Here is a 27,586-nt window from a genome sequence, read left to right on the forward strand (position 1 = left end):
CAGAAAGCAGAAGTGTGAAGACTGCATCCCCCAGAGGGTGAGTCTGTAGGAGCAGCAGGAACACAGCAAGCCCATTTTTAACCCAGGACCAGGGCACCTGGCTGCTAACATCCTCTTTTCTCATTCCTCCTCCAAGTTTCGTTCCCCACTGCATGACTCCAGGAGCCCCACTCTTGAACCCAAGGCAGGCCGGCCTGCTGAGTGGTGCCACACTGAGGACAAGAGCAATCCGTGTTTATTTTTCTCACAAGTAAAACTAGCACAACTGCTCCCAACAATTGTAAGGGAGTCTGCAGATGCAGCACGGGACTTCTCAGGAGACAAGCTAAAGGTAACTGTGTGGAGCTGCTCTGCAAAAGCACTTTAATTGCTTTTGACACTGCAGACTAACTTCATTAAGCCCCAGGCAGATGACTCACAGTAGCAGGCTGTACTGCTGAAGGAAACACAACAGGACGCAGGGAGGAAGGCAGCATTTCCACAGTAATTAGAAAATTTCTCTGTTGTGAGTGGAACTGCCTCACATCTTGCCGTCAGCTGGACTTTAATAGTAGGTGATCAGAGATGTCCTCAAGGACAAAAAGATGCTTAGTAATGGTTTTCCTTGAAGGGCCTAAGCACCCCCAAAGCTAGACACTCTCCTTACTTCTTTCCAGCAAACAGAAAACTGTTTCCAAGTACTCCACCATCTATACCCACTGCCTTCACCCAAGCAGATCTCATTAAGCTGGCAGAGCAACATCAGTATGTGTAGGGGAAGGCAATGTCCTTGCTGCATCACTGAATCTGGAAGGCAAAACTGAAACATTGACAACCCATCTGGCAGCAAAAAGGACACAGCACACTTTCTACCATCATTTTGCCAGGCTGAGGTCCAAGCTCCCTTGCTGTGGATGCTGTTACCCACAGTAACTAATACAGGTGTGGGTCCTGTTCCAGAGAAGCTGGCATGACCCCCACCTGCATGTCCAGAAATGCACCTCAGACAGATTCTTTCTTTGCGGCAGTAGTCACATCCCACAAGAGCTCAGGCCTTGCTAAACCATGCAGGCAAGAGGACTTGGAAGCAATCCTGTGTGAAAATCTTGGCTATGAATTTGGGAATTTCCAGCCCCTGGGTATCTGCAGTTATTACTGTTACCTGCAAAATGACAACTCTGTGGTGGAGATCCTCCTGGTGAGACCACACTGGGGGAGCTGCTTCACCAACCACATGCACATGGGCAATGTGAGCTGATGGAAAGGGCCCCTCCAGCTGTGGTCAGCATGGGTCCAGCATTGTATAGACTCTAACTGCAAGAGTCAGTCTCCTCAGTGTGGAGAGGAGGGAAGACACGCTGCCTTCCAAAAAGGGTCAGATAATTACAGGGACTGCAAGACTTTGTGCTTTCTTCCTTTTTTTTTTTTTTTTCCTCACCTAGCTCTCAGGTGAGACCAGCTCATTTCTAGGCACACTCGTGCTACATAGCATTCAAACTCATCAGCTAATCTTCTAGGACTCTTATTACTTACAGTTTCATATGAGCATATAACAAACAAAGTGAAGGCAAAAAATCAATGAATGCAGCTGAATTAGGAAAGCTTTTCCCCTGACATAATAAATTGTCTTAATGATATTGCAACACTGAACACTAATGAGAATGTCTTTATTTCCTGTCCCCTCACTATGAAATAAGTAGCTATGTCCTGAAAATTATCAGGCTCTGAAAAGTTATCAAATATTTGCCTGAATGACAGAATTTTCATGGGAGAACACTGTCCTGAGAACAGTTATTATGAAATATGTTTGCAGATAACTTTGCCAACTGCAAAACCTTTCTAATTTAGTGCTCATCATTAATTGCCAATGCTTATAAAAAAATCTTGAGCAGCATGGTCATGGCACTTTATGCTTTCCTACATCTTTAAGCACTTCATCAAAATAACTATAATAACTAATGAATGCAAAGCAGTCTATAGTGGTTGTTGCTGTGCAGATCTAGTGGTAACTGCAGAAGGGAGCAGGTTTTTCAGAACCTGATTTTTTATTAGTTTTTTTTTTTACTTTTTGCTGCAGAGATTATGTAGGAGCAGCTGCAGCTCTCCACACTTGAGATGTCTTTGTGCAGGTTTATTTGGTTTCTGAAGGACTAAAATATGCTTTTCCTCCTTTTTTGGGGGTGCGGAGGTGGAGCAGGGATGGACTTTCATCTATGTGTTTCTGTGTCCAGACTGCTCCTGGTGGAGCTAGGTCAGAATCCCTCCTGGACAACCCCTGCATGTCTAAACATGAGAAATAACAACTCCCATGATAAACTTGGGAAGGAAGGCAGATGACAAATTTTGCTGAGTCAGTTTAAGCTATCTATTCACCCCCATCCAGGGTCTGATCCCATTATAATGTTTGATTCTTGAGGTTAGTGCAAGTGAGAATTACAAGAGCAAATATGGCAAGGGATTTCCAGGTAATGAAACAGATATCTTTGCAATTTTTCAAAAGCTTTTTACACCTCCCTTTCTGGTGACTTTGAGTTAGTTCTCACTGCTAGTTCATTCTCATAATCAATACATTTATGGAATGAGGGCACTGTGGTAACAGCTTTCTAAAAACTACACAAAAAACCCCATTGCTTTTCTGCAGCATCCCATGAAGAGCAATGTTCACCAAGGCTCCCTCATTTTAATTGCAAATCTTAAATGTGGCAAGTTTTTAGAATGGGTGTGAGATTGCACATTTAAATGTGAGCTGGGTTAAAGCTGCTATAATACTGGTACTATTATCCTCACAACACATTCACTGGATTTGTGTTGGCTTGGTGGGGGAGGTTGAAAGACTCCTTTTTGTGGGGCTCCCAGACACCACTGCCACATTTATAATTGCACAGCTCCCAGGCCAGCAATGCCAGTGGTGTCTTGCCTCTCTGGGTCAGGGATGCCTTGCTGACTCTTATCCCTGCCACAGGATCCACCCCTTGTTTTCTGGCACTGTTCTGCTTTCTACCAGCTAACTCGGTAACCACCGGTGAAGAAGTGGTACGGGTGGAGGAAGCAGTTATACAATTAAGGTTTTGTGCTGTGCCGGAAGGGGACTTGAGCTTTATCCCTGGCTCTGTGACATGCTTCCAGTGCAGCATAAGCAAGCAAGGACATTCTCAGACATGGCCACTAATCTTGTTTCACTCATTTTTCTGACAGCTGGAGCCTGATCTTTCCAAAACATTGTGCCTTCTGACATGCTGCCTGCAGGGACTGAATGGGGAAGAAAGAAGTCCTGATGCTTGAGCCCAGAGTGCATGAGGGAGAGGCTTTAGAAGATGGTAGCACATTTACAAATGGTTACACCTGGTCCAACTTCTGTGGGGAGGGGCAGGAGCAGCTGTAGAGTTATAGAAGAGGACACACATAGGACTAAGTCAGTGGGATAGTGTCTTCTCTTTTGGCCACCATCCCACTCTTGCAGGTACCAACGGAGATTCCCAGCTGAGATCCTCTGCCTCAGCCATCAGATAATTTGGCCAGAGCCATCAGATATCTTGGCCACAAAACCTATTTTTCAAATCACATATAAATAAGTAAGTGACACAAACTGGTTTATGTGACTCACGCTCTCTGAAAAAGCACTCTGTAAACAGTTTTTATGGTTAAAAATGATTGTAATCTGTCAATTACAGCATGCTATGCAACGGGGCACAAGTGTTCCACATTTCTGTCATTTGTCACACATTGCTATGGCCTGTGTCACACACTGGCAAAACTGTAAAGGTTGAGAAGTTCAGTTATGGTCCTGAGAATATGAATGCATAGCAGGCAGTCTCTTCATGAAAATGGATTTTGAAAGACAGGAGAAAGATGCTGCTCGGTGGGAACAAATAAGCAGAATGAATCAACTACATATGCACAGGTGAGGATGAATGACTCTAAGAAAGGACATCTGAATCTTTACGGATCACAAATGGTGGGAAACAACAAAGCCACAGAAAAGGCACATCCAGTGCTGTGCTGCATCAGTAAGCCTCCCCTGCAAGACTTGAGACTGCTCTTTGAAGGAGGATGTGGACAAACCAGGGAGAGTCCAGAGGACAGCAACAATCACCCTAAACATAAGCATGAACATATGAACACATGAACATAAAGGAGCGAGTAACTTCAAGATCAGTAATGCTTAAACAGGGCAACAGAAATTATATGCATTTAAACTTTAGATCATTACTCTGGCTTTAGCAGTGTAACAATGTAATGCTACTGCTGCAACAGATCATTGTGTGCCAAACTCTGATTTTGCTGGGATATGGAGTTTCCCTACTGATGTCAGACACATGCTGTTTGAATTTACCCTTTCACAGTTCAAATGCAGCTCAGCACACAGGAGAGGCTAGCCCTCCAGCAGGCCATCCCTCTTCATTTTCAAGGAAGGTTGTTCAGACAACCTACTCCATGCTTCTTCTGGTAGAAGGATATTAATTAAATAAACCTTGAGTCAATTGCCCTCTTCAAGTTTTAAACTCTTACGTTAAAAACACTACTAACACTAAACAATAGAGCAAAAGTAGTTTAGTTTTTAAAGTATGCTTATAATGAAAGCGCGTCTCAGTTTTTAGCAAAAATTACCAGTCTGCTTGAGGCAGCTGATAAAACTATTTGGCTGGCTCAGATTTACTTTACAGACTCAGCAGAGGGAGGGTTGTTATATTTCATGAATATGACCTTCTGTGCAACATGGGACATGCAGCTTTTGAGATGGTAGAGGAATTAGTGAGAAGAGAAAAAGATTCTGACGCTGTGTTTGGCAAAATGTTCTGTGTTTGGATCATAGTGCGTGTGTGCATGTACATATGCATATGAGCACATGAAATTTTGTGTGGGGATGAGGGGAAAGCAATATTCACAATTCATCAGTTTAGTGTCATTTGGAGGATGCCGGATGTTTATTGCTGGGGATAGAATAGTCATTTCCTCTGGGAAAAGACGATTAGTGGAGTAATTCCAGGAAGTTTCAAAAATTACCCTACATGTTTCTGAAACATTCTAGAGGTTTTTAGACATTTGTAACATCATCCAGATATTCCATTAATAACTTGTATGGGCCTGTTTACATTTTATTCAGCCAAACTGAACACTGTAGAACAAGGACAGTTATTTAAAGAAAAAGTCATCCAGAAATCTGGCCTGAAGAGCCTGCCATAAAATAAAATGAACCTAAATATGTCTTATTGTAACAACAACAACAACAACAACAACAACAACAACAAGTTCCTGAAGATGCCAAGATTTGGAGCCTGTGTTCTCAATAAAAGGTTATACAGTCTGTCTTGACAATTCTGAGTGTTCAAAAATCATGAAATTGGCATGAAAATGGAAAAGTCTCTTAAAATGACACATTAGTTTTTGGCCTCTGCATTTTTGAACTTTAGCTGCCCAGATTTTTCAAGCTTATTTTTGCATACATCACGATTAGAAATTAATAAAAAAATAAAATTGCAGAGGAAAGAAGTACAGATTTTCAAGTAGTATCAGGACTGAATGGGCTGATACATTGTCAAGAAAGCTTTGAGTCCTAAGAGCCTCGTGGTAATAGCCTAAGTGTTGGCCCCTGCAGAACAGCCGGTGTCTGTATCTGAATGGATTTTACAAGCCACTCTCCATTGCTTATCTTTTAAGTGCTGCATTGGTGGAGTATATCACTTGGCTACAAATGACTTCTAAGACAATTGTTCTAACCGTCTATGTTTCCGAGGTGCTTTTTATTCCAAAGCAGGTATTGCCAAAGAACAGCTATCTTAATTAATGTTTGCAATCTTTAATCAATAGTCATTAGTATTTTTTGAAAACCGCTGACCAAATCAGGGCTGTGGTCCAACTGATAGCTCACACGACCTACGCTGGTTGAATTCACAAAAGCAGGAGCTTTTATCACCAACCTAGGTAAATAATGGCAGAACAGGTGCTGTGGGGAAAATGTGCTACTGCAGCAAGAGCCATGGCCCTTATCACCTCCCTTTTGCAGGCAGGACGGCAGTGGAAAGCAATGCCGGATTTAATTTTTTACTTGCTTGCTATTCTCCCTGAACTGGGAGAGGTTTAATGGGAAGCAGTGGACCAAGGCTGCACCTGTAGAATTTGTTTTTCAGGCGCAGTGCAACCTTTATCTAAGGCATGGGCAGATTTTTCAGAGGGATTTAAATACCTAATAAGGTGGTTGACACCTAAGGAGATTTGCTAAAAGGGTCTAACACCCTCTGGAGTAAAATGCATTCATTCTTCCTTCCCTGCCTCCATCTCGTACATCTTTTAGGGGGACAAAGAGAGAGGAGAGAGAACACATTTGTCATGTATGGGCCACAATTCCTTCTGCATAGGGTGATTTCTACAACTTCATTCGCTACCAGCCGGTCCCAGCAATTTGCCACAGAAGGAGCATCCATCAGCAATAGGCAAGCATATAATTTCCATGGCTTTTAATGTCAGCCCCAGTGCCGTTCCCTCAGTGCCTTTCACTGCTGTGTGCATACGTGTGTGTAGGAGGGTACGGTGTAAATTTGCCCCAGGGGAGGGGATTTCACACCTGAGTATAGAGAGGTTAATTTGCTATACTCCTCTGCAGGCGTTGCTGCAGGTCTGGAGTATGTGCAATATGTAAACTTGCATTATCAAAGAAGGAGATGATAGCCATAAGCCTAACCATTTCCAGGTGGGTAATATGAAGCAGACTGAAGCCTGTGTTGTGAGGGATTTTACTCCTGTCCACTCATGCAAAACCTGCCCTGATGTGTTCCTTATCTGGGGCAGGTTTTGAGCTTAGAGATGTGTCTGATGGTGGGGAGGGAGGCAGGAGTAAGGAGGGACACAGTGGTCTTGGCATGGAGCAGTTCTCACATTACACAGCATTAACTAAGGGCTGCCACACAAAACAGGCCAGCAGCTGTGTCTTTGTTTTTGTAGGGGTTTTGCATACAATTAGAGCCTGAACTAGCAGGCGCTGCAGACTGAGCTGGGCTGTTGCGGCCGTGGGACAGCCTTCTGCTCTCTCTTCACACTTGCCCGTAAGGGGTAGTTACAAACTCAGCTTCTAGCTGGGCTGCATAAGGGACATCCAGCCTGCTTGGGAAGTGGTTTGTTGTTGGCCAGGCATCGGGGTCAGCACACTCTGCTTCTGCTGAGGCTTAAACCTGCAGCTTTCTGCCCTGCACCTCCGAATCCCTCTACTGGCCTTTGGTCCAAAGCAAAGCCAAGACCTTTCAGAGCTGCTACGTGACAACTACTGCTCCTTACGCTTTCCCTTAAGACTTCGTGCTGCATTTCTTAATTTCCAGCACCACAAGATGTGCACATACCTGTTTTACTCATTACTTGTTCTTTAGTGGTCTTCTGCCAGATGTGGAGGGGCAGGCAGTACCTGGACAGCACAAAAGCCTGCCTGTACAATTACTTTTGGAACACATTTGAACCAGCAGAGTTGATTTCAGATCACAGTACTTGGCAGCAGCTGGATAAGGTACGTTTGTCCCAGTCCTCCCAAAGCTGGTTGTCTGTCAAGTCACAGCCTCCCAGAGTGCTATTCAAAGGCAGGGAGCTGTTCGAGCGTGTATGGGAGGTGACCAGCTTTGGCTGTGTCAGCAGGAACTTTGTAAAAGGCTGCTGGTCCAGCAGCAGGAGCTGGTAAAATGTAGTGTCAGCAGAGAAGACCTAACCCAGGAGCCTTAGATTCAGCTCTCTGTCCTGCTTTTGACTCACAGCATGAGCTCAGGCACACTGCTTTCCCCTTCAGCCCTTCATCTGCCTTGGCTTTGTGTGGTATGGCACCTTAAAGGATGGGCTCTGCCTCTTATCTCAATTTGTTGGCATAGCAGACCTTAAGGCATACCTTATAATGCTAGTAATAATAAACACACATTAGCAAGCTATTAACAGGATCTGAAATGTTATACTGACCTACAACAGAAGCCCAAAGGAGCTACATCTATCTATCTGCATCATTTCCAGTTCTGGTCCTGTTGAGGTCTGTCTTTTTGCAGTCTTCAAAAAAGAGTATAGCTAGGATCAGAGCAGAGGGAAGGGCTGCTTTATCCTGGAGGGTGCAATGTCAAAGTCCCACAGGGCTGAATCTCATCATCTCACCAATATTCAGCACTTTGGGAGAGCCTGCATTCACCAATCACAAGACTGGGAAGGAGATAATTCTACACCAGCATGTAGGTGCAATTTAATCCACTTGTTTCCTGCTGATTCCTGCTGTTTGTGAGCTACAGCAGAGGCTGCTACACCTAATCTAGCTCTTCCAGTAGGCAGTGATGGGGTGTGAGCACTGTCTCTCTCCCAGTTGGCTAGGCAGAGCAGTATGACTTGGCACACATTTGAAAAGCCTGGGAAACATGCTGCAATTAGTTGGCCACATCCACGATGCCAAAAGGGTGAACATGAAGAGATGCTGCCATGCCAGGCCTGAGAGAACAGACCCTGTTGCCCATGCTGCTCAGGGCACTGCATCCCTCAAACCAGCACCGTCATGCCTGTGAAGTCGGCTAATTAGTTCTGCCCCTCATTCAGGTCACGTTCAGTCCCTGTGGGAGCACATATACTATTTGTGGTACCTAAGTAGCTCCGTCAGTACATGGCTTGGAAAAGTCCTGCCCTGGGCAAATATTGCACAATGCAATACCCTTTTGTGACAATCCAGGCCCTGATGGGATTTCAGCACTGTTCCCTGTTGCTGCATGCTCCTGAGCTTGCAAGAGCTCTGTTCATTAGCACCAGCAAGATCCTGCACTGCAGGAATGACAAAGCAGGAGTTATGCAGACAAATGCATTTTATGAGAAGCAATTACAGAGCTGAGCAGAACCGTGCGAGAGAAACTGAGCAAAACATCAGTAGGAAAGGTCTGCTATAACTGTTGTCCCTAAAATTGGCAACAGACTGGGAAAGGGAGTGGGAGGCTGTACGAGAATCCTCATTTACTAGAGAGCTCTCCATCCATCTCTGGAGATTTATGAAACCTTGTAGCTTGTTCTCTGTTAATGTCTTATAGTCCTGAGAAGCCCTTTTCGGCTAGAATAAACGATGGCCTCCCCCGCCATGGAAAGAACAGATTGTTACATAGTTCTCCAAAAGGACCTGACTGAATTGCACCACAAAAGATGAAACAGCATGGCATTTCTTTTAAAGCAAAAGTAAAACTAGTTACTCTCTGTGCCTATGGTCTTTCATTTACCAGAAGAAAGAGAGATGAATAATAGATGGTCCCCTGGAAATATTGTTCCACCAGCTCTTAGTTGGAATCAGGCAAAGCTAATACACTAAGAGCATTCAAGATTATTCTACTTAATCTCCATAATGATATAGTAATCTTAGCCTAGTGAGAAGCAATGGCAACTTCCCTTGTCCCCCATAAAGATCTTGAATCTGTAAGTGAAAGGAGGTCTTAGCCATGTCCCAAGGTAATAGATAAAGAACCTTTAGCTTCCTTGTCATTCTCTGGAAGCGCCAGATAACCAGGACATGATATAAGGCATTGAGATTAGGAAACAATATACCACTGAAATGTTTCAGGATGCAAGGGACCCTTAAAAAAACCAGTGCCTTGGAAATACAAAGTAGATGAGGGTAGTCAAGACACAGACAGTTAATCACGAATATCAGTGACAGCAATAAGACAATAAACCTTGTTTACTACAGATGTTTTTGGTTTGGGGTTGTCAAAGCTCTAAGGAAGGATGAAAGGACAGGGCCATGCCATATAAGGCCACCACCCACAACACCCTGAATCCATGTTTCTCGATTATCTTCTGGATATTAAGATTTAATATCTGTAAAAGTCCACACCAGCCCCAGAGATCATAACAACAAAGTAAATGAAAACAGGTGCTTGGACATTACAGAGTGTTTGGAAACAGCTTAGCAGTCAGGCGTAAAACTACAGCTTCATTAAACAGGTACGAACTCACACATGCACTCTACTGTAGAAGTAGCTATGAAAAAATAGGTATCTTTCCTCCTTCCTGATTTTGACATGATCATGACAGATCAGCCCATTGCCATACCCACCAATGCAACTGAAATGTTAAAAATAGACTACATTGTCTTTCCTTTCTGCCTGGTCTGAATGCAAAACAGATGCGTTGTGTGGCAGAGCATCACTTTGGCTGCTGGTAGTTTGTGACCCAAATGGTTCTTTATTGTTTGGTGTCTAAAAGAGGTGTAGCATTTTGCCTCATGCCTTGTGGACTGCAGCATTCCACAAAATGTGCAACCTTGCCCAGTTACAGAAGATATTGAGAAGTCTCAGAGCTGCTGTTTACCTGCCTTACAGTCCACTACTCCTCTTGCTTTACCTAAAAGTACTTGGGGTGCAGGATGGATATAGGTTGTGACTTGAGAAGGTGCAAAGGCCAGGAAAACATGTAAAAAGTGTACAGAACTAGCACATCCTGACCCAGAGAATTTAACTACGTTGGCATGGCCAAACTTTGAAGAAGGATTAGGACGTCCTCACAGCCTGTGGTCCTGAACAACAGCCAACCAAGTGTACAGCCCTGTACTGGTAGCCTAGCACCAGTCTTCACCTAAGGGGAAGCATGTCATTTGCTGTTCAAGCATCTCCAGGTTACCATGTGAATCCACCATTCACCCCCAGCAATGTCTGCTGTGGAAGATGTGTTAACAGCAAAGACGTGCCACGAATGAGATGATGTGCAGCATCTGGTGGCTGGGGACATGGGAGCATGATGAGAGGCTCTGTGCAGCACTCCTTAGGGACAGGTCATGGACCAGCATCACTCTCTCCCTTGGGGCAGCCCTCTGAACTGTAAGTTTCACTCCAGCTCTGTGCAAGTCTCCATTCTAGCTGTGAGTAGCCCTGTGGCCAGCCATGATGTTTATAAGTGAGAGGCTACACTGATCATACAGGAACATTCAGAAACTGAATTCTAAGGCTGGGAGATAAGATGAGTGGAAAACACACTTGCCTGTTCATTTGCATATCCATCCCCCGAAAGTACAAGAACCACAGTTTCACCTGGGCGGTACGCTGGCTTCATACAGCTTGGTAAGGCCAGTTTCCTCTCTGCCCAGTGAACCACTGAAGAAGAGCATCACAGAGCAAGGGCAAAGCAGAACATCTCCCAGCTCTAGAGCCAAAATCCCTTAACCTCTCCACCATCACTGATGCTGGGCCAGCAGAGCAGAGGGCCTGGATTGCCAGGCAGCAGAGGGCTGCTGCCTTTTGCATATTGTGCGTTGTCCCAAAATGAGGTAGGATCCCTCCCTGTTGCAGTGTTCAAGGATCATGTAGACGCTCTTGCCCCTGCAGTGAGCATCATGGGCTCTGGTCTTCTTCCAGTAATTTCCCTGCATTTTCAAACCAGACACTTTCCGGAAGACTTGTTTCATTTTAAAGTGAGATTTAAAGTGTTGTCATGGTGTCATGCACTCACCATGAAGCAGCAGAATAATTTGGGCCATGGCTGAAAACATGTTTGAGTCTTCTGTAAATAGCATCATAGCAGAGCTGAACTCAGACCTAGAGGATACAGCTCCCTGGGGTGTCCTAGCAACTGGTCACATGCTGAGTTTGGTGTAGGAAATATCATCACATACAAACCTTCATTTGACCTACCTCCTCAGATACAAGTCTGGCAGTGACCCAATCCCATGCATTTGTGCTCTGTACCAAGCCGTCTATCCATAACAAACCCTGTATTAACATTGGCATTTTCCACTCTGAAGCAATGGCATTAACCTATTCAGGAGCTGATTTCATGCAGGACACTGGGAAAAAAACACATCTAATGTAATCAATCTTGCATTTCTAGCTGAGGCAGTGCTTAGGTTGCTTTTTGCTAACAGCAGCAGCTATACAGAACTGGTATGTATAGCATCCCTGCTGCAGAGAAAAGCAAACTGGCAGGAGAAGAAAGGATTGTTCCTGGCATCATTTCCCCACCTACACAGCAGAAGGCAGAGCTGTTTCAAGCCAAGCAATTATCCTCAATTTATTACAGTAATGACAATAGTGAAGGGCAAAGCTAAAAACTCTTTCTGGACAGGGCTGACTGGCAAGGAGGGGGGTTTCTGCCAAAAGGATTGCACTGAGACCTGTGAGTCCCCCATGGGTGTTCAGAGAGTGCTTATGTCTATTCTTCTCCTATCTAAAGGGACTGCCTTTTTTGACCAGTGAGCCAGAGCAATCCCTACACTGCATACCTGTTGGATGCCTGCACCCTCCCTGAGCAGCGCTGTGGGAACTGCCCTCCCTCCTGGCCACAGGGCTGGCACCCTGCCACCACCACTGTGATGGGGCGGCAGACCCTTCACAGCTCCTCTTCCTCCCCACCACTGCGCTCCTCCGTCCAGCAGAGCACGGGCTTCTTCCTCCCACAGCCGAAGCAGGATAGCCATGCGGTGACTGCTGCCCAGGAAGAAATCCCCTGGCCAGAGACACAGGAGGTGATGGTATGAAGGTCATTCCTGCAACCTTGCTTTGTGCAAGTCAAGGCTGCTAAATTTGAGTGGCTAAGGAACTGAGGTCTGGACCCATGCTAAACACCAGACAGTGAAAAAACAGCTGTAGGAGCAGATAGTGTTCAAAACGAGCAGCTGTTTTTGCGTATTTATGCTCAAAAATTGGAACTAGCAAAGATTTGGAAAGAAGCAATCAAACTCTATTAAAAACAAACAAACAAAAAAAGAAAACAAACCCAGAAACAAACACAAACAAACAAACAGGCCCTGCAGCTGGTTGAGGTTCAGCCAAAGGGTGAACACCAAGTCTTCAACATTCAAAGCTCTCAACTTTGGGAAATGTGATCCCCAGATTTTGGCTAAATTGTCAAATGTCAGTGAAGTGCAATACTGCTATATTTTTTTCTGAAGGAAGCCGTTAACTAACAGTCTATTACATTCAGTGAAGCAATGACAGAAAAACAGCCTAACTTGAAATGCCATGATCTGATTTTGTTTACATTTATTTCATTCATTTTCAGTGATAAATGCCAGAAAGGAGTATCTTTTAACAGTGAAGATGTATTGTCTTCCTATGTACTTTAAACAGTATTTCTTATCACAAATTAAAAAAACCCCAACCCTCTGGAATTGAAGGATTCTGGAATGATTTTTGCTTCATTGTATCTTCATGCAACCATATTTACTAGCCTTTATCTGTGACTTTTCTCCCCTTTTTTCCTGGATTTTCATTAGTATGTGCTACCCTTTAAAGAGAGGACAGCTGCCTCTCAGGCTGTGGGACTTCATTCTTGGTGCTGCCACAAGTTTCCATTGTGATGCTGGGTAAATCACAGAGGCCTTTGTAAGAGAAGCTGTTGGCAAGCAGAGACTGTGAATTCACCCAAACAAGGCAAGACATTTGTAAACTGTCACCTATGATGCTATTATTGACTCACGCTCTGTAAAATGGGGCTGGTGAGTGTATTTCCTTAGTTCTCTCCCAGGCTTGTAATGGATATGAGTGCAGGCTGCTGTCAAAATGTGTGTTGGGGGGTGTTAGTGGAAGATCACTCCATTACAGTTCTCTTCATCTCATGCCATGTAAACTGGGGTCCTAGCTGGTCCTGCAGCACACTTTGCTGATGCCAGCAGTGATATTACAAACCTCACAGCACCAGCCCTATGGCAATGCAGGCTAACAGTGTGAACAAAATCATCGTTACATCTGCAGCAACATCCTTCTCTACTTGCAGGTCTGGATATTCCCACACCCACTCCTCTGATGCTTTCAAAGGAGAAGTTGAAGTGCTCCCCATAGCACAACTTTGTGTGGTCCAGCTCGGGAATATCTGTCCCCATCTGGAAACCTGAACAACGTCCCCAGGATCTCAGTACTGTTCAGCACGCAGCCCAAAGGGCTGGCATGCACTGCACTGACATTTCAATCACAGTCGCCATTTGCCCTTCAGACTGAAGCCCATTAGCTGCTAAACCGGCTACTTCCTGGCGCTCAGCTGAAGGAAGCACTTTGTTGGGAGCATAATCAATCTTACCACAAAACTCTGGCTGGTACTCTCTCAGGTGATTAAACAGTCACATGGGAGAAAAATGACACAATTCAAGGGTTGCTCTTAACTGAGCTAGGACGTGAAAAATGAAAAGTGTCACTATATTACTTAGACTCCCTTACATCACCACATCCAAAAAGGAGCCTTGAAGTGCAGCCCCTCTGTGATGGCCTTACACATAATTCAAAACATGAGCTGCCTTCAGGAGCAGATCTCTGGGTCCGAGTCTGCTGAGAATGCCAAGCAGCATGAGTTTGAAGGCTTCTGAAGCAATGAAAAGGGCAGATCACTAACAGTGTGAGTAAATGAAGCACAGGAAAGACTGAGGTTGAGATCACACATGGGAAGTCACAAATTGACAACTTTAAAAGCTCTGTTAGCAAGTGAACATCCCCAGAAGCTCTCACAGTTTTACAGCTATCTCTAGATTTGTGATTTGTGGTCCTTCTGCTACATAGTCTTCTTATGCTTTATGAATATTCACCGCATGGGCTGCCCACAAGAATGGAACACAATCTTCTTTAAATTAGCAGAATTTAGAGCAGAATTAGTGTTAGATTTCAAATGGTCATTCCAAGATTTCAAATGATAATTCTGAGGTTTCTTCTATTTTTACATGCAAGCACAGAGAGGTCAAGCTGCAACTAGAAAGGTAGATGGCATTTTCAATCCTGAACTTACCACAAGGTAAAACAAAGGCCAGTGTAGCTGAACTGCTCATTAGTTTTCAGTGAAAACTAGAGTCAGCATGTAGGTAAAGAGTTGTTTCAAGAAATTATTGTAAACTTGAAGAAATTTGCATTCACCCAAAGTCACTAGAGGGTGGGATTTGAACTTGCTAAAACTTTTCTCTCTATGAGATTGGGATATGAATCAGTCACTTTGGTGTAGCTAGTTACCGTGGTGCAATTGGTGACATTACTGGTTGGGACACGCATTCTTCCCATGTGGTTGCTGGAGCTCAGTTAACCCCCAAAGTAAAAATTCCAGCAGTTATACAGGCTTATTCTTAAAAACCCTGTGGTTAATTTCTAGCTTGAATAATCTATTTTCAGCTCACTCTCACATAATGCAGTGTTTCCTTGCCAGATCTTAACATGCCAAATTTTCTCTTATATGACCTGTCATTACACAAAAGTCATGGTCAAGTTATTTGTCTGATCTTTCTCTATTGACTAACATTTTTAAGTCTTTCTCTGCAGGGACAGTATTTACATGACTTGAATGACATTTACAAGCTGTGTTTTTTAAAAACTTTGTCAGTGTTTCTGTTAAGTCATCATTTTGGATTAATTATCAGGAATATTTTGTCACTATGCCATCACCTTTTGTAAAACAGAGTAACGTATGAAAATGAATATATGAGTGAAATGTAAGTTAACATCAGATGTAGTGCTGGTATACCCATTTGTTAAAATCAATGTGTATTAGCATCCTGAAAGTATCAGTAACAGCCCTGAGAAGACATTATAAGTAATCTGCAAAAGCAAAAGCAGAGCATAACCACATGCTACCCTGCAACTTGGGGAATCTGCTAGATATCTGTTAGGGGCAAGTCAATTTAGGTAACAAATTCTTCTTTGAATGCTGGCATATTGACATGCCATGCTCGCTGGATTTCAGTCCTGTTCAGGAAGCATCAGAATATTTTTCTGTTTTCTTTTGCTTCAGCCCCCTCCTCTGCCAGCTTCTGCCCAGCAAAGTGGCTTGAGGGAACTTCCTCTGATTCACAGCTAGTAAATGTGCTTCCTTGGGCTTGTAGCAGCTATCTGAATACACTTACAGAACATGTCTTTTTCATCCTTCCTCCAAATTTGGAGAAGTAAAAACTGCATACACTAAACAATCAATTAGGAAAGTTACAGGGTTACTTGAAAAGCTACTTATCTGAGAGATCTCCATTAATCTCTACAGCATGGTGAATTCAAATGCTTGGAGCTAGCAAGCAACGGTGAGGTTGTGAGCCATGTTCTTGAACCTTCGCATGTTCAAAACACAATGTATTTTTTTGCTTTACTGGCCAGATACCATTTTATAAAGCAAAAGGAGAATCTTTCTGTTAACCAACTCTGAAAAAAAGGCTCTGTGTGCTAATGAGTTTATTGGCTTTTTGATCCTGAAACACAGCCTTTCTTTGCTCACAAACAAAATACAGACACAGCCATACGTCCCAAAAATTACATAGCTGAAGGAGTTTGCAAAAATTGTTACTGATAACCTTCAAAATCTATTAATGCTATCACTAAATCAATGTCTCCAAAAACAAGGGTGGGCTGACTAACCTCCATGAGGCAATGGCTGGAGTGCACTGAGGGCTTTTGAGCAAAGTGATGGGGGAGGAATTCAATGACAGAGAGACAATTCGCAGTGTTTGCAGACAGAGCAGAGTAGCTCCGGCCCTTGGGGAGGCTGGGGAAAGCAGGGCATGAAGGGCACTTCCTTGGATCTTGGCGTCAGTGAGAAGCCCGTACTCAGCACAGCTGGATGGCAAGAGGATCTGCCCTGCAGATGTTCCCTTAGAAACGCAGCATGGCCAAAGAATGGATGATTGCATTCATATTCCAGCCCCTCAGCAGGGGGAAAATCTGCTTTGGGATCTCCTGCAAGTCCCAGGCAGACTGCAGGAACCTGTGGCATTGGGGAACAGATTCGTCCTGCTTTTTTCCAGTCAAGAAAGGATCAGACCTCCCCTGCTCTCCTGTGCTTGGCAGATATAATCACTTCCCAATTTCCTGGCATTTTCCTGGCTACTTAATGATGTTCCTTTCTTGCAAGTATGAGCTCAAGCCTCTCCAACCCCCTCTATCAACACAGCAGGGAGCCTTTTGTCATCCCTCTTATCCTGTGCTTTTAATTCCTAAAACTCTAACAACACACTCACTAGTTTGTTCCTTGACCAGCTCAGACTAGATACAGAAATGATCATTCTTCCATTCCCCTACAGTTGTTTCTCTCACCCTGATATATTTCATTTCCTTGCTAAGGCAGTTATTACCCTCACACTGCTAACTGTCCTGCTGAGCGCACCGACAGCCCAAGAAAACCTATCTTGAAAATATAAAAATATCTTGAAAATCCCAATGATCTTGAAATTATTAGCCATTGTGACTTTCTTGATATGATCATGCTCCTTAATTCCCATGTCCTGTGATGATAAAAGGTGCTTGGGCATCATGCAACCCTATCAGGCTGAGTCCATGCAGCAGACCCACTGTAGGACAGAAATGCAAAAGAATCCATCACATAAGCAAAGTGTTTTTAAACTGGGTAGACAGGAGTGATGCACAAACACCAAAATCCTTCCCTCTCACAAATGCATGCTCTGGGGCTGTTTCTGCTTTTGGAGGGAAGAACCAAATGTTGGAGGAGCTGAGACAATAAACTGAATGAAGGGCAAACTGATGCAATGGTCCTTGGGCCAATAATGGGAGAAGTGTCAGCAGGGCAGAGAGGGAGAAATCTTTGAAAGCATGAGCAGAAGTCAAGCAAATAGGGGAGCCTCCACAGTTAAAACCATTGAACTGACCTGCTGTTCACCCAAGAAGCCTTGCTGAGGGCATCCTTCAGAGCAGGACAGAACCAGCTGGGGAATGAGAGAGCTGAAACTCCTCCTAAAAGGCACAAAGCATTGCCAAGGCTGGGCAATATTTGTCTTTTCTTCCCTTGACAGGCCCTTAGGATTGTTGTTTCACCTCAGTAAGAAGCAGCATGCGACTTTGGGGGTCAGGAAGTTGGACAGTGAAGGCCCTTGCATTTGTGAGACATGGGTCTTCTGCTCTGACTGGACATTATTACTGATTTACCACTTAAACAGACACTGGTGCGCTACTTCATGCATCTTGAGTGCTTCTGAACAGTGATCAAGACACTGAACTTATTTTGTTGTCCTTTGTTAGGATTTTGGACCAGCCCATGTGTAAGTATATAAAAATTATATCTCTATTTATCTGAAAACTGAGAAAGTGTGAAGGGGGATGAAATAATTCAAGGACTGAAAACAATTCCCTCCATGGGGAGAATTATGGAGTTGAGCCTGCCTGTCCTGTCAAAATGGCTTATCCAAAGCTGAGCTGATTACAGTGTATATGCACCTTTGTGAGGGGAAAATACATGGCATGGAAGAGCTTTTTAATCTAGGAGAGAAAGGCGTAAATGAACAAATGGCCAGAATACAAACACATATTTTCAAAGTCAAAGTAGGCGGTTCTGTTTAAAAGAGAAGCTAGAATAAGGAAAAGACAGACACTGTCTTGCTCTCAGTCTTCACAACACAACTGGTAGGGGTCTGGAAAAAACCTTAGTCAGGAAGATACTCTATGTCATGTAGGTCATAGACCAGCGCATCCCAATGCTCTGCTAGGTCTTACAGGGCTACAGACCTGAGAACCTTCATGCCAGTGAAAATTCAGGCCATTTTGTTCAAAACGAAAAGCTAAATTATTTATCCAGATTAATTTAGTACAGTGAAAAACATAAGTTTCTCTTCTCAAGATCCAGTTCTAGCAGCTTTACACTCGCTTCCAGTTACCACCTTGAAAGATTCAAGTCATATTTTATAAGCTCCGAGTCTTTTCTTTTTTGGCATAAGAGAAAAGCTTTTGAACGAGCTTGATACTCTGTTTTTCTCCTTTGATCTGTCTAATCACATGAATTAATTGACTGTTAAAAATTGTAAAATTCAAATATCTTTCAGGAATTCCATAGAAATACTGAACTATGTCACGAACCATGCTTAAGATCATAGCTTCATATACTCCCCCCAGTGCTATGTGACTATCAACCCAGTATTGATTTCTTTTAATCTCAAAAACTGAAGCGATATTCATTGCCAAAATAAAAAGCTGTCTGAGTTATGAGAATGCACTGCCAGCAAGTTCCGGGATGAAGCATAGATATAAAAAAGAAAAAGTGGGGGAGGGGGTAGTGAAAGCATATGTGAAAAAGCTGAATATACTCTGCGAGAAGATTTATATTAAAATAAGACTTTCATAATAAAACAATACAGGAGCAAAGGTAATAGGTGGATACCACAATACCACTGATCTTGCCCAGAGCTAGATGGACCTTGCCTCTGGTTTGGCTTAGAGCAGCCCTGAGTGGCAGCCAGCCATGTCCCACTGGATTTGTCCCTGCCCATTTTTCCCCACCTAAAACCTTTCCTTTCGTCTGAGTGACTAAGACTGCTGGCGTTGGGGAAGGGGGATGAGAGACAGGATGAGACAGGACAGGGTGTAAATACATTGCCCCAAAATAATGCATAGGTATTTCTCCCTTGCTGCTTTCAAGAGCTCTCTAATTGCCAAACAATGATCATGCTCAGGCGCTTGAGTTTAATATGTACCTCCTACTGAGTGGTACTTCATATAACATTTTAACATGAAAGATGAAGATGTGATTCACAGTGCTCACTCTCCAGGAAACTGGGCTTCCTCCAGTATAAATAGTAAAGGTATCCACTGTACCTACTATAAAGCAATCCGCAAAAAGGCAGCACCTGCTCTTCTCTGTGGTCTGCCTGGGGAACAAAACAGCAGAAGCCCTTAGCAGGAGATACTTTAAAACCATGTACTGGTCTCCAAAGTTACACACCATGACTCAGTCCTTCCTTGAGTTCATGTGACCTGAACATGACCTGATGCACGAACACTCCCATGCTTAACTTAGCACCTTGTAACAAAAAAGACATTATTGGGTCCAAACAGATCTGAATTCCTCAAAGGAAACTCTTCTCTTCCCTCAGCCTGAGAAAGCCTTTTCTCCTAACACCGCCCCATCCTAGGTGAAAGCAGGCTTTTTCCTTTCAGAAGTCTTTCATCACCTGCTGTGGCATCCTCTAGAGCTGCCTGCCCTTTCCTGACAGAGAGCCAGAGGAGTCTCTGCCCAGGCACTGCCTGCAGCAGATTGGCATCCCATGTGCTCTCCCTGAACCAGCTGCCTCATTGCACTGCTATTGATTCAGAGTTGGATTTCTGCAGCAAATCTATTGCATTTCCATTAGCAAGACTGCAAATGATGAAAAAGCTCATTTATATCATTCCAGCTCTGCATCACAATTAGCCTGCCACTTAGCCTCCAGCAAGCCAAATTCTGCCTTCTCATCTGAGATGCTGAGAAAGTTCCCCAAGTTTTCTCTGCACCCAAAAGTTAGGCACTGCAAATATGAGGTTGGCTGCTGTGTGCATTTATTTGCAGTGCATGAATAGGAAATAAAACAGTTCACTTAAAAGTACAGTAGATACTGAAGGAGGACAATTTCAGTCTCTGCAGTGGAAATCCAAACCCTGGGTTTTGTTATAACATCAATTATTAATCAGTTTTGCTTAGAAACTTATGATGCAGTAATCCCAGATGCCATTTTTAATAAAAAAACAATGGCCATACACTCCATATACCTATTGTATTTTCTACACTCACATATGCATACATATATAAATGAGGAGGGAGACCATGCAGAAGTTCCATGTAACATGAATACATGGCTTATTCTCAGTGAAGTTTACAAAGTAAAACAAAGCTTTTAAAAATAAACACAAGCTCAGACTACTATTTTGCACTGAAAAATTCAGACTGTTATTAAGAGAAAATACTTCACAAAATACTGCTTTGTCTCCATCGTGACCTGTGCATGATGCACAGTGCACAAAAGAAAAACCATACCCATGGGGTAGTTTTAAAAGCCATGAATTTGGGGTGCTTGGCCAAGAGAAAGAAACGCAGGACCCATCAGTTCAGTCCTCTGCATGTTAAATAGAAGAACTGTTTCTATGCAAGCAATGAATGTTAAAAAGGGGAATGGTAGACATATAAAAAAATAAATTTGTCTGAACAAACTCTGTGGTTGTTGAGGGCATTTTAAAGACAGTGTGACTAACTGGGCTGGGGAGAGGAAGTCTCAGTTATCACTTTAGAAGGCTTAATGGGCCTGAACCTCCTAAAAATTGCTGCACCTTATGAATCCCACTCCATCAGTCCCAATCCCACTTTACGCTGAGTGTTCCTGCCACAAGTATATATGTCTGTAAGCTATCGTGACCTTTGGGACAGCAGAGAAAGAAGAGTTTCAGGGAAATACAGGGTGGCTGGCTCAGTACGGTGGCACTTACTTTATTGCTGCTTGTTAACAGAGGCCTAGTCATGTCTTCAGAGCCCACTGAGATCAGAATCTCTTTATTACACTCTTGAGTTAGACTCAGAACTTGCCTGGTATCTTAACCGTGATTGATTATAGCTTCTCTGTGACAAGACATTGTTAATTCACAGGACACATCAAAGAAAAGTCATGGCTTTCAAAACGAGTTTTCATATTGTGTAGCAGACATTTAACTTAGAAATTGAATTGCAAGGTTAGTCTCCCTATACACTGATTGGAGAAAGAGAATTACTCCTGCTAGAGTCATGCTGGGAATTGCCTGCGGGAGGTCTCTTCCTTTATGCTGAATAGGAAGCTGAAAGCTGCCTAGCTTCCTCATGTACACATTTAAGTCAGGTATCTGAAGCTAGTCAACATCAATACTGTATCAGAAATTGAGCAACATCTGCTTTAAGGTGCTCTCCTCCTGCATCTTCAAGCTTTGGGGAAAAAGCAATCATCTCCCCTGCGGCACTGCCCTGCATAATAACAGTGAGTGTAGAAAAGGCTGGTATATAGCCTCTGCTGTATCATCTGCTCTCCCCTCCTGGAGAGTACAGTCCCCTGCAGCTCACCGAGACATCCCTAACCTTGACACTTTCAGAGGCTGCCAGGCATGGACTCAACCCTACAGTGCTGTGATGAGGATTTGAGCTGCAGAGCATGGGTCAGAATTAGACTGTTTCAAGGAAAAAAAAAAACAAACCACTGTGTGAAGCTCCTATGAACAAGCCCTTGCTGTCCATAAATTGAAGCCTTCAGGTGGGCTGCAGCACCTATAACTGGAGGGAAAGGCTCCCTCCAGCCTGCCACAGAGGTAAAATACAGACCATCACAAATCACTGTGTATAGGAGAAACGACATCGAATGCAGAGCTGAGAAAGAACAAGCAGAGGTGAAAGAGGCAGAGAGAAATTGCAAGGAATATTTACAGTACGATACCAAAACAAGGCACAGGCTAGTTTTCTTTCCGGTTTTGCCATCCCTAGCTCTAAAGAGACACAAGAAATTCAGCCATTGTGCTTGGATAACTTTGGAGGAGAACTGAGACCACTTCCTAGATAAACACCCACTACAAGTGCTTAGAGGTACTCTTAACACTTTTTCCACTGAGGATGAGAAAGCAGCAGCTTTTGCTGATGCTGGCCCAGCACACCTGAAGTGGCAGCAGAAATCAGAAACAGGAGAAGGGAGCAGTCCCAGTCAGGGGTGGTTGACAGCAGTGCACAGCTCTTTCTCCGCTTCGCCACATTTTCCAGGAGAGGTAGGAGGGAGCCCTGCCTGTCCCTGAGGGGCATGCACATGTCTAGTGCTGCACCCACCCACCCACCTCTGCCTGTTACAGCCAGCACAACTCGTTAGGCACAGAGGTAGGGAGATGCAGACATGCCTGTTGGTTATCTGCTGGCCACCAGCGTGGTGTGAGGTGTGCAGCTGGCCCATCAGCGCACAGTACTTGAGGTGGCTAGGGAAGACAGAAGTGGAAAGGACACAGGGGCAGCACAGATGTGCTGCTAGGGAGGTGCATCTTCTGGACTCTGGTCTCTACCAGGCCTTTTGCTCTGCTCACAGGGAAACCCACTCCTGCAAAGTCCTTGTGCTGTGGTCTGTCTCCTGCCCTGCCTGTTGTGTGCGCTGTAGCACCTCACCAAGTCAGGAGAGTTGTGATCCCAAAGTCAAGGGCTCGGGCACCTCCACTTAGGGGCAGAGCCAAAATGCAGGAGTGCTGCACTCTTCGGCAGAGCTGTCACACCAGGAAGGCAAGTCTACATGGACCTGGGTGGGTGGTTTGGGGGGAAATCTGCTTAAATTGAAAGAGAAAACAGTGGGAAGACCTGTAAAGAGGGGAGTGGTTGGTTTGCAGATGTATAGATGCAGTTATTACAGAAACACAGTTTTGACAGTACTACAAAGCCATGTCTATTACCAGCCTCGGTAAAGGGTGGAATTGTATTTAAAGGCAATGGTGTAGGAAGAGGTAAAATTTAGCTCCTGAACTGTGTTAGCACTTTTACAATCTGCATGTCTTCTCAGAGGGAGGGAGATTGTAGGTTAGTGCGTACTGTTATGTGCTGCTTGTAACGAAATCCTCTCTGGTGTATTTATGCTAATATTGACATGCTCCCTAAATATGGTAATGCTTTAAAACATTCACCTTTCCTTTCTGTTTCAGCAAAGAGGAAATGATATTATAATATAAAATGTAAACCAAACAGAAAGGAAGAGATTATTTCTGTATTGATAAAGGGCAAAGTATAATAATAAGAGTGAGAACAGTCTTGAATCTAATGCACAGACACAATTACTAGGATTGTCTCTCTTCTCTTTCTCTTCCAGGCTCCAGGAGAAAGAAGAATCAATTAGCTCTCTGCAGACTATGACCTTGAAGGATACAGCTTTAAGGGGAATATGCTGAGTAAGACAGAAAACAGAGGAGAAGAAGAGAAAAGGATTTTGAAACTCATGGAAGGGCTTGGTTTAGAAACAATATATCAGCCACAGAATATAAGATGTGTCAGGGTTTTTTTATTTCTGCACTGGAAAAAAAAATTATCAGCACAAAAGGGTCTTTCTGGGAACAAGTTACCTCACCGTGCCTGAAATGGAAAAAAGGATACTGAGAGGCAAAAGAAGGGACAATCCAATTTGCAGATGCTACTTTCCTAGCCATGTCTCTGAGAATTTTATAGCTGTCAAAGGCATTCATAAAAAAAAAAAAAAAGTTATCACTGATGCAATCTGTCAACCTCTCCAACAAATCTTGCTCTACATAAAGCACAATGATGTGTTTGAAACGCAGCTGTTTCAAAAACCCCAAGACACTGCTTTTAGAGCTGTCCAAAAGTTCTTTTCATGCTTTTTTGAATTCTTAGGCAGATCTTCTGCAGTGTACTTTTACAGCTATATTTTCTTATTTTTCTTTGCAGGGAATTGCAGTCCCTTGCCACAGTCAGGATTACATGCTACAGTTAGAACAAATACTGTCTACACAGCCTTCTCCCTCAGAGCAACCCAAACTTGACCTGCTGCCAGTTCTTCCTCTTCTTTCAGTCTGTATCTATCTGGAAGTCTATGATGCCTTAAAACATATTTATCTTAAGAAAAGTAAGGCAACAGTGAAGAAACAAACTCAATTCAATCACCTAATTTCTGGACAACCATTTATTTCCCAGATGTGAGCGGATCTGATTGCAGATAATAGCTTTTTGTCAGCGACTGCTCCAAAGAATCTCTTCCCCCCCATCCCTTTCATTTACTTCAGAGATGAAGTTAGCCATGTTATTGATAAAGGCTTGCCTCGCATGTGGAAATTCAAGAGGATGAGGGTTGTCCTGACATAACTAGCTTTTGGTTGCTTCTCCCTCTCACACAAAAGAGGCCATTTTGACTGGATGGTGGTCCTTGGTCACTTTATGAAGTAAAAATTGCTGTCATATCTTTGATGTCACTTATAATATTTGCACTACAAAAAAAGATTTTCTGCACCAGTGACAAAAAAAAAAAAAAATCATGTAGTGTAGTTCTATATAACTGCAAAGGTGGTTAAGTGTCCCAATAATTCAAGTAATGTCTTACCTACCACAGAAAAAGCCCCCTGTCATTTAATTGCACAGCAATATTTCCCTATTAGGCTGTTTCCATCAGACAAATTACTTTTAATCTGAAGGCTGATTGTCACCCATTATCTAAGCAAAAGGCAGCAGGACTTCTACAGGAATACTTAAAATTTTCTTTCAGTGATTCTGAAATTGCTGTTCAGGACTGACTCTCAGCCAAAAGGACCTCCACTGAAATCACTGTAGTTATGCTCATTTTCACCAGCAAGGTGGTTGGCCCAAAATGTTATATATAATCCAACAGCCATATATCTATACTGAGTCCAGTCCTGGTCAGGCTAAACTTAGGAGCGAAGTTCTAGTGACTTCAAGGCTTCAGGGTGAGGTCCAGTATGTACCACCTACAAGGTGGCCATCCTGCAGCATTACAGGGAAGGCACAAGGGAGAAAAACTGAGATGGGATCCTGCAAGGCAGTTTGCAAGGAACATAGTTGCTCATTCTGATCACTGCAGCTTTCCAAAGGAAGCCTCAGTCCTGTGCTCTCAGCACAACAGCATGCTGCCTTCTCTTCTAGAGTTGTACAATTTTACACAGCTCAGGAATTGCCGGCTTGATCTGCTCCGGATTTGATGGGTTAAAATGATGAATGTCAAAGAAATTACACTTAAGCAATGCAGTATTTTGATGCTTTATGATCACTACTGGGAAAATAATCCAGGTACCCTGGATATTTTTTTGCTTTAGGGATGAGCAAAGACTAATTTGAAAACTGACCCCTCCTGCATCAGCTAGAATGCTTTCCTGAAACGCCCCATGAAAGTCAATGAGGCAATGTCTGAGAAACAGGTCCAACAAGAATCAGCTCCTACAGGAGAAAGGTGCAGAGAAACGTGTGCTATGCTTTTAAGATAAAGGGAAAGATTATAAGTTAACTGCTAAATTAATAATTCCCAGTCTCTAACTGCTTCAAATACACTCTCTTTCCCACTGTCCTCCCAGACTGTTTCAGGAGGATGACAGGGATGTTTGCCAGCAACGGACTTCAGGAAGAGGGTAGCAGAAGTGCTCTGCAGGCAAGGCAAAGAAAATGAACACACATAGAAGATCCGGCACAGGATGCAAATCAAATTTCTAGGGAAAATATGCTGATAGACCATGTAGAATAGCTATCAGATAAACCCTTGAAGTAAATCACATACTTCCCTACAAGTGGATGCAGAGAAAAGGGTGGTACTGGTGCTTTACAAAGGTCCCAAATGAAGCACTCTTCATTGCCATGCACACCTCAGAACTAAGTTCAAAGGCCCCTACATGCTCTCCTCAGAAGGTAACCCATGCTATACCTGTCTTAGCACATATAAGCTTTGCATGCCAATCATATGTCCTCCTCGAGGACAGCTGCAGAACAGTTAAGTGCCTTTTTTTTTTTTTTTTTTGGAAGGGAAAAACAAAGAAACACATAGCTTCTACTTACAAAGTTTTGGAGCAGTTTGGAGATTGGTTTCTGTTGCTTGCGCCTGAGATGCTGTGGTAGGCTCCAGGGAGGATGGTGACAGCGAAGGTGCGGCAGAGGACAACAGCCCAACATCTAGGATGCGGTTATACAGAGAAGGCTGGAGGAACGGTTTGGAGGGCACGAGCGAGCTGTCACTTTGCACTGTCACTTCAGCCTTGCTCTTGGGGCTAGGTACAGGGAAGGGTGAGGTATACACCTCCGAAGGCACCCAGGCAGACAGAGCTGTAGGATCCACAGCACTCTTTGGGTCTTGTCCTATCCTCCCAGGGTCAAGATGGGTAGGAGAGTCATACTCAAAAATCTTGTCCACAAAGACCCACTTGAGGCCAGCAATGCAGAGGCAAAGGCTGAGCAGGCAAGCCAGGATAGGGGCGATGCAGATCTTTTCAGAGTTGAGGCAGCCCTTCAGTCGCTCTGCCTCCAGGCACACACAGCATGTCGTGGCAAGGCCTGCTATCCCCTGGACCCTCCTGTCCTCTCTTTGGGTCCCCGGCATGTTCTCCTCAGCCGGAAGCCCGTTGAGGGACGCATCAGGGCTCAGCTGAGCTGAGGGGCTGGGGAAAGTGTCAGCAGCTACTTCAGACATGTTTAAGCATCAGCTCTCAAACAGCTCACCTCCAAAAGGCCTTAACTCTATCACAGTCCATTACTGTGAGACACAGACAAAAAGAGATGGTAGTAATAGTCACAGTGCTCTGCAAAAATCACAGAGTGGGAGTCAATAAAAGGTCCAAGCTCAGCAACATCATCCAAACTGGAAGAGGAGCAATGCACAGGAGAATTGAGACCACCCCTGTCCCCCCCTTCCCCCTAGCCCTCTGTCACTCTCTCTGCCTCTCTTAAGCAAGAGTAGCTTCACAATTACTGAGCTCCTGTTTGCTGGCCACTTTTATAATTCCTTAAATGCCTCTCAAGCAATTCCAGCTCTTCTGCGGGAGGGAAGAAACATCCCCCAAAAGCAAGCACAACAAAACAAAACAGGGAAGGAGGGTGATGAGAGAAAGAAAACCACGGACACCAAACAAATTGACCAGATTAAGTGAACCAATAGCCCAGAGCGAAAGGCAAGACTCTCACCTTGAGCATCTGAGGCTGGTATCTGCTTAGACGAGGAAAACAATTGTCATGCGGTAGAAGGAGCAAAAGCAAAATCTGTAACAACAGCGGCAGCGGCAGAAGTGACAGTAGCAGCAGCATCCTGTCGTGTTACAGCGGCGGCTGAAAGAGGCTGAATCATTACAGAGCAGCAGGTGCTCGCTGTCTGAGCATCACTGCAAACAGTATCATTACACAGAGGTTTGAAAGGAAAAGCGATGCCAAGACGGTGGTAACTCCCTTTCTCTCCCCTCCCTCTTTGTCCTTATTGAGCGCTCATTCACTTTCCTGCTTCCCCCCCCCA

At 43.9% G+C, this 27,586-nt stretch overlaps 1 protein-coding gene across 4 annotated transcripts in view; it reads right to left on the reverse strand.

Annotated features, from left to right (window-relative positions):
* Nucleotides 1-27,586, reverse strand: part of NRG1 (neuregulin 1) — a 296,898-nt gene that overhangs the window by 76,271 nt on the left and 193,041 nt on the right. For 2 of the 4 annotated variants that reach the window (XM_010567060.1, XM_010567059.1), the window contains exon 1: nt 26,146-27,386. The exons of 1 other annotated variant lie outside the window; for it this stretch is intronic. In XM_010567060.1, coding sequence (XP_010565362.1) covers nt 26,146-26,773 — 628 coding nt within the window. In that variant the 5' untranslated portion in view covers nt 26,774-27,386. Of the gene's footprint in view, nt 1-26,145; nt 27,387-27,586 lie in introns of those variants that run through there. One more of the 4 variants, XM_010567062.1, reaches the window with a different exon arrangement.

Source organism: Haliaeetus leucocephalus, unplaced genomic scaffold (genome assembly GCF_000737465.1).
Source record: "Haliaeetus leucocephalus isolate CR32 unplaced genomic scaffold, Haliaeetus_leucocephalus-4.0 Scaffold225, whole genome shotgun sequence".
NCBI classification, from domain to species: Eukaryota; Metazoa; Chordata; class Aves; order Accipitriformes; family Accipitridae; genus Haliaeetus; species Haliaeetus leucocephalus.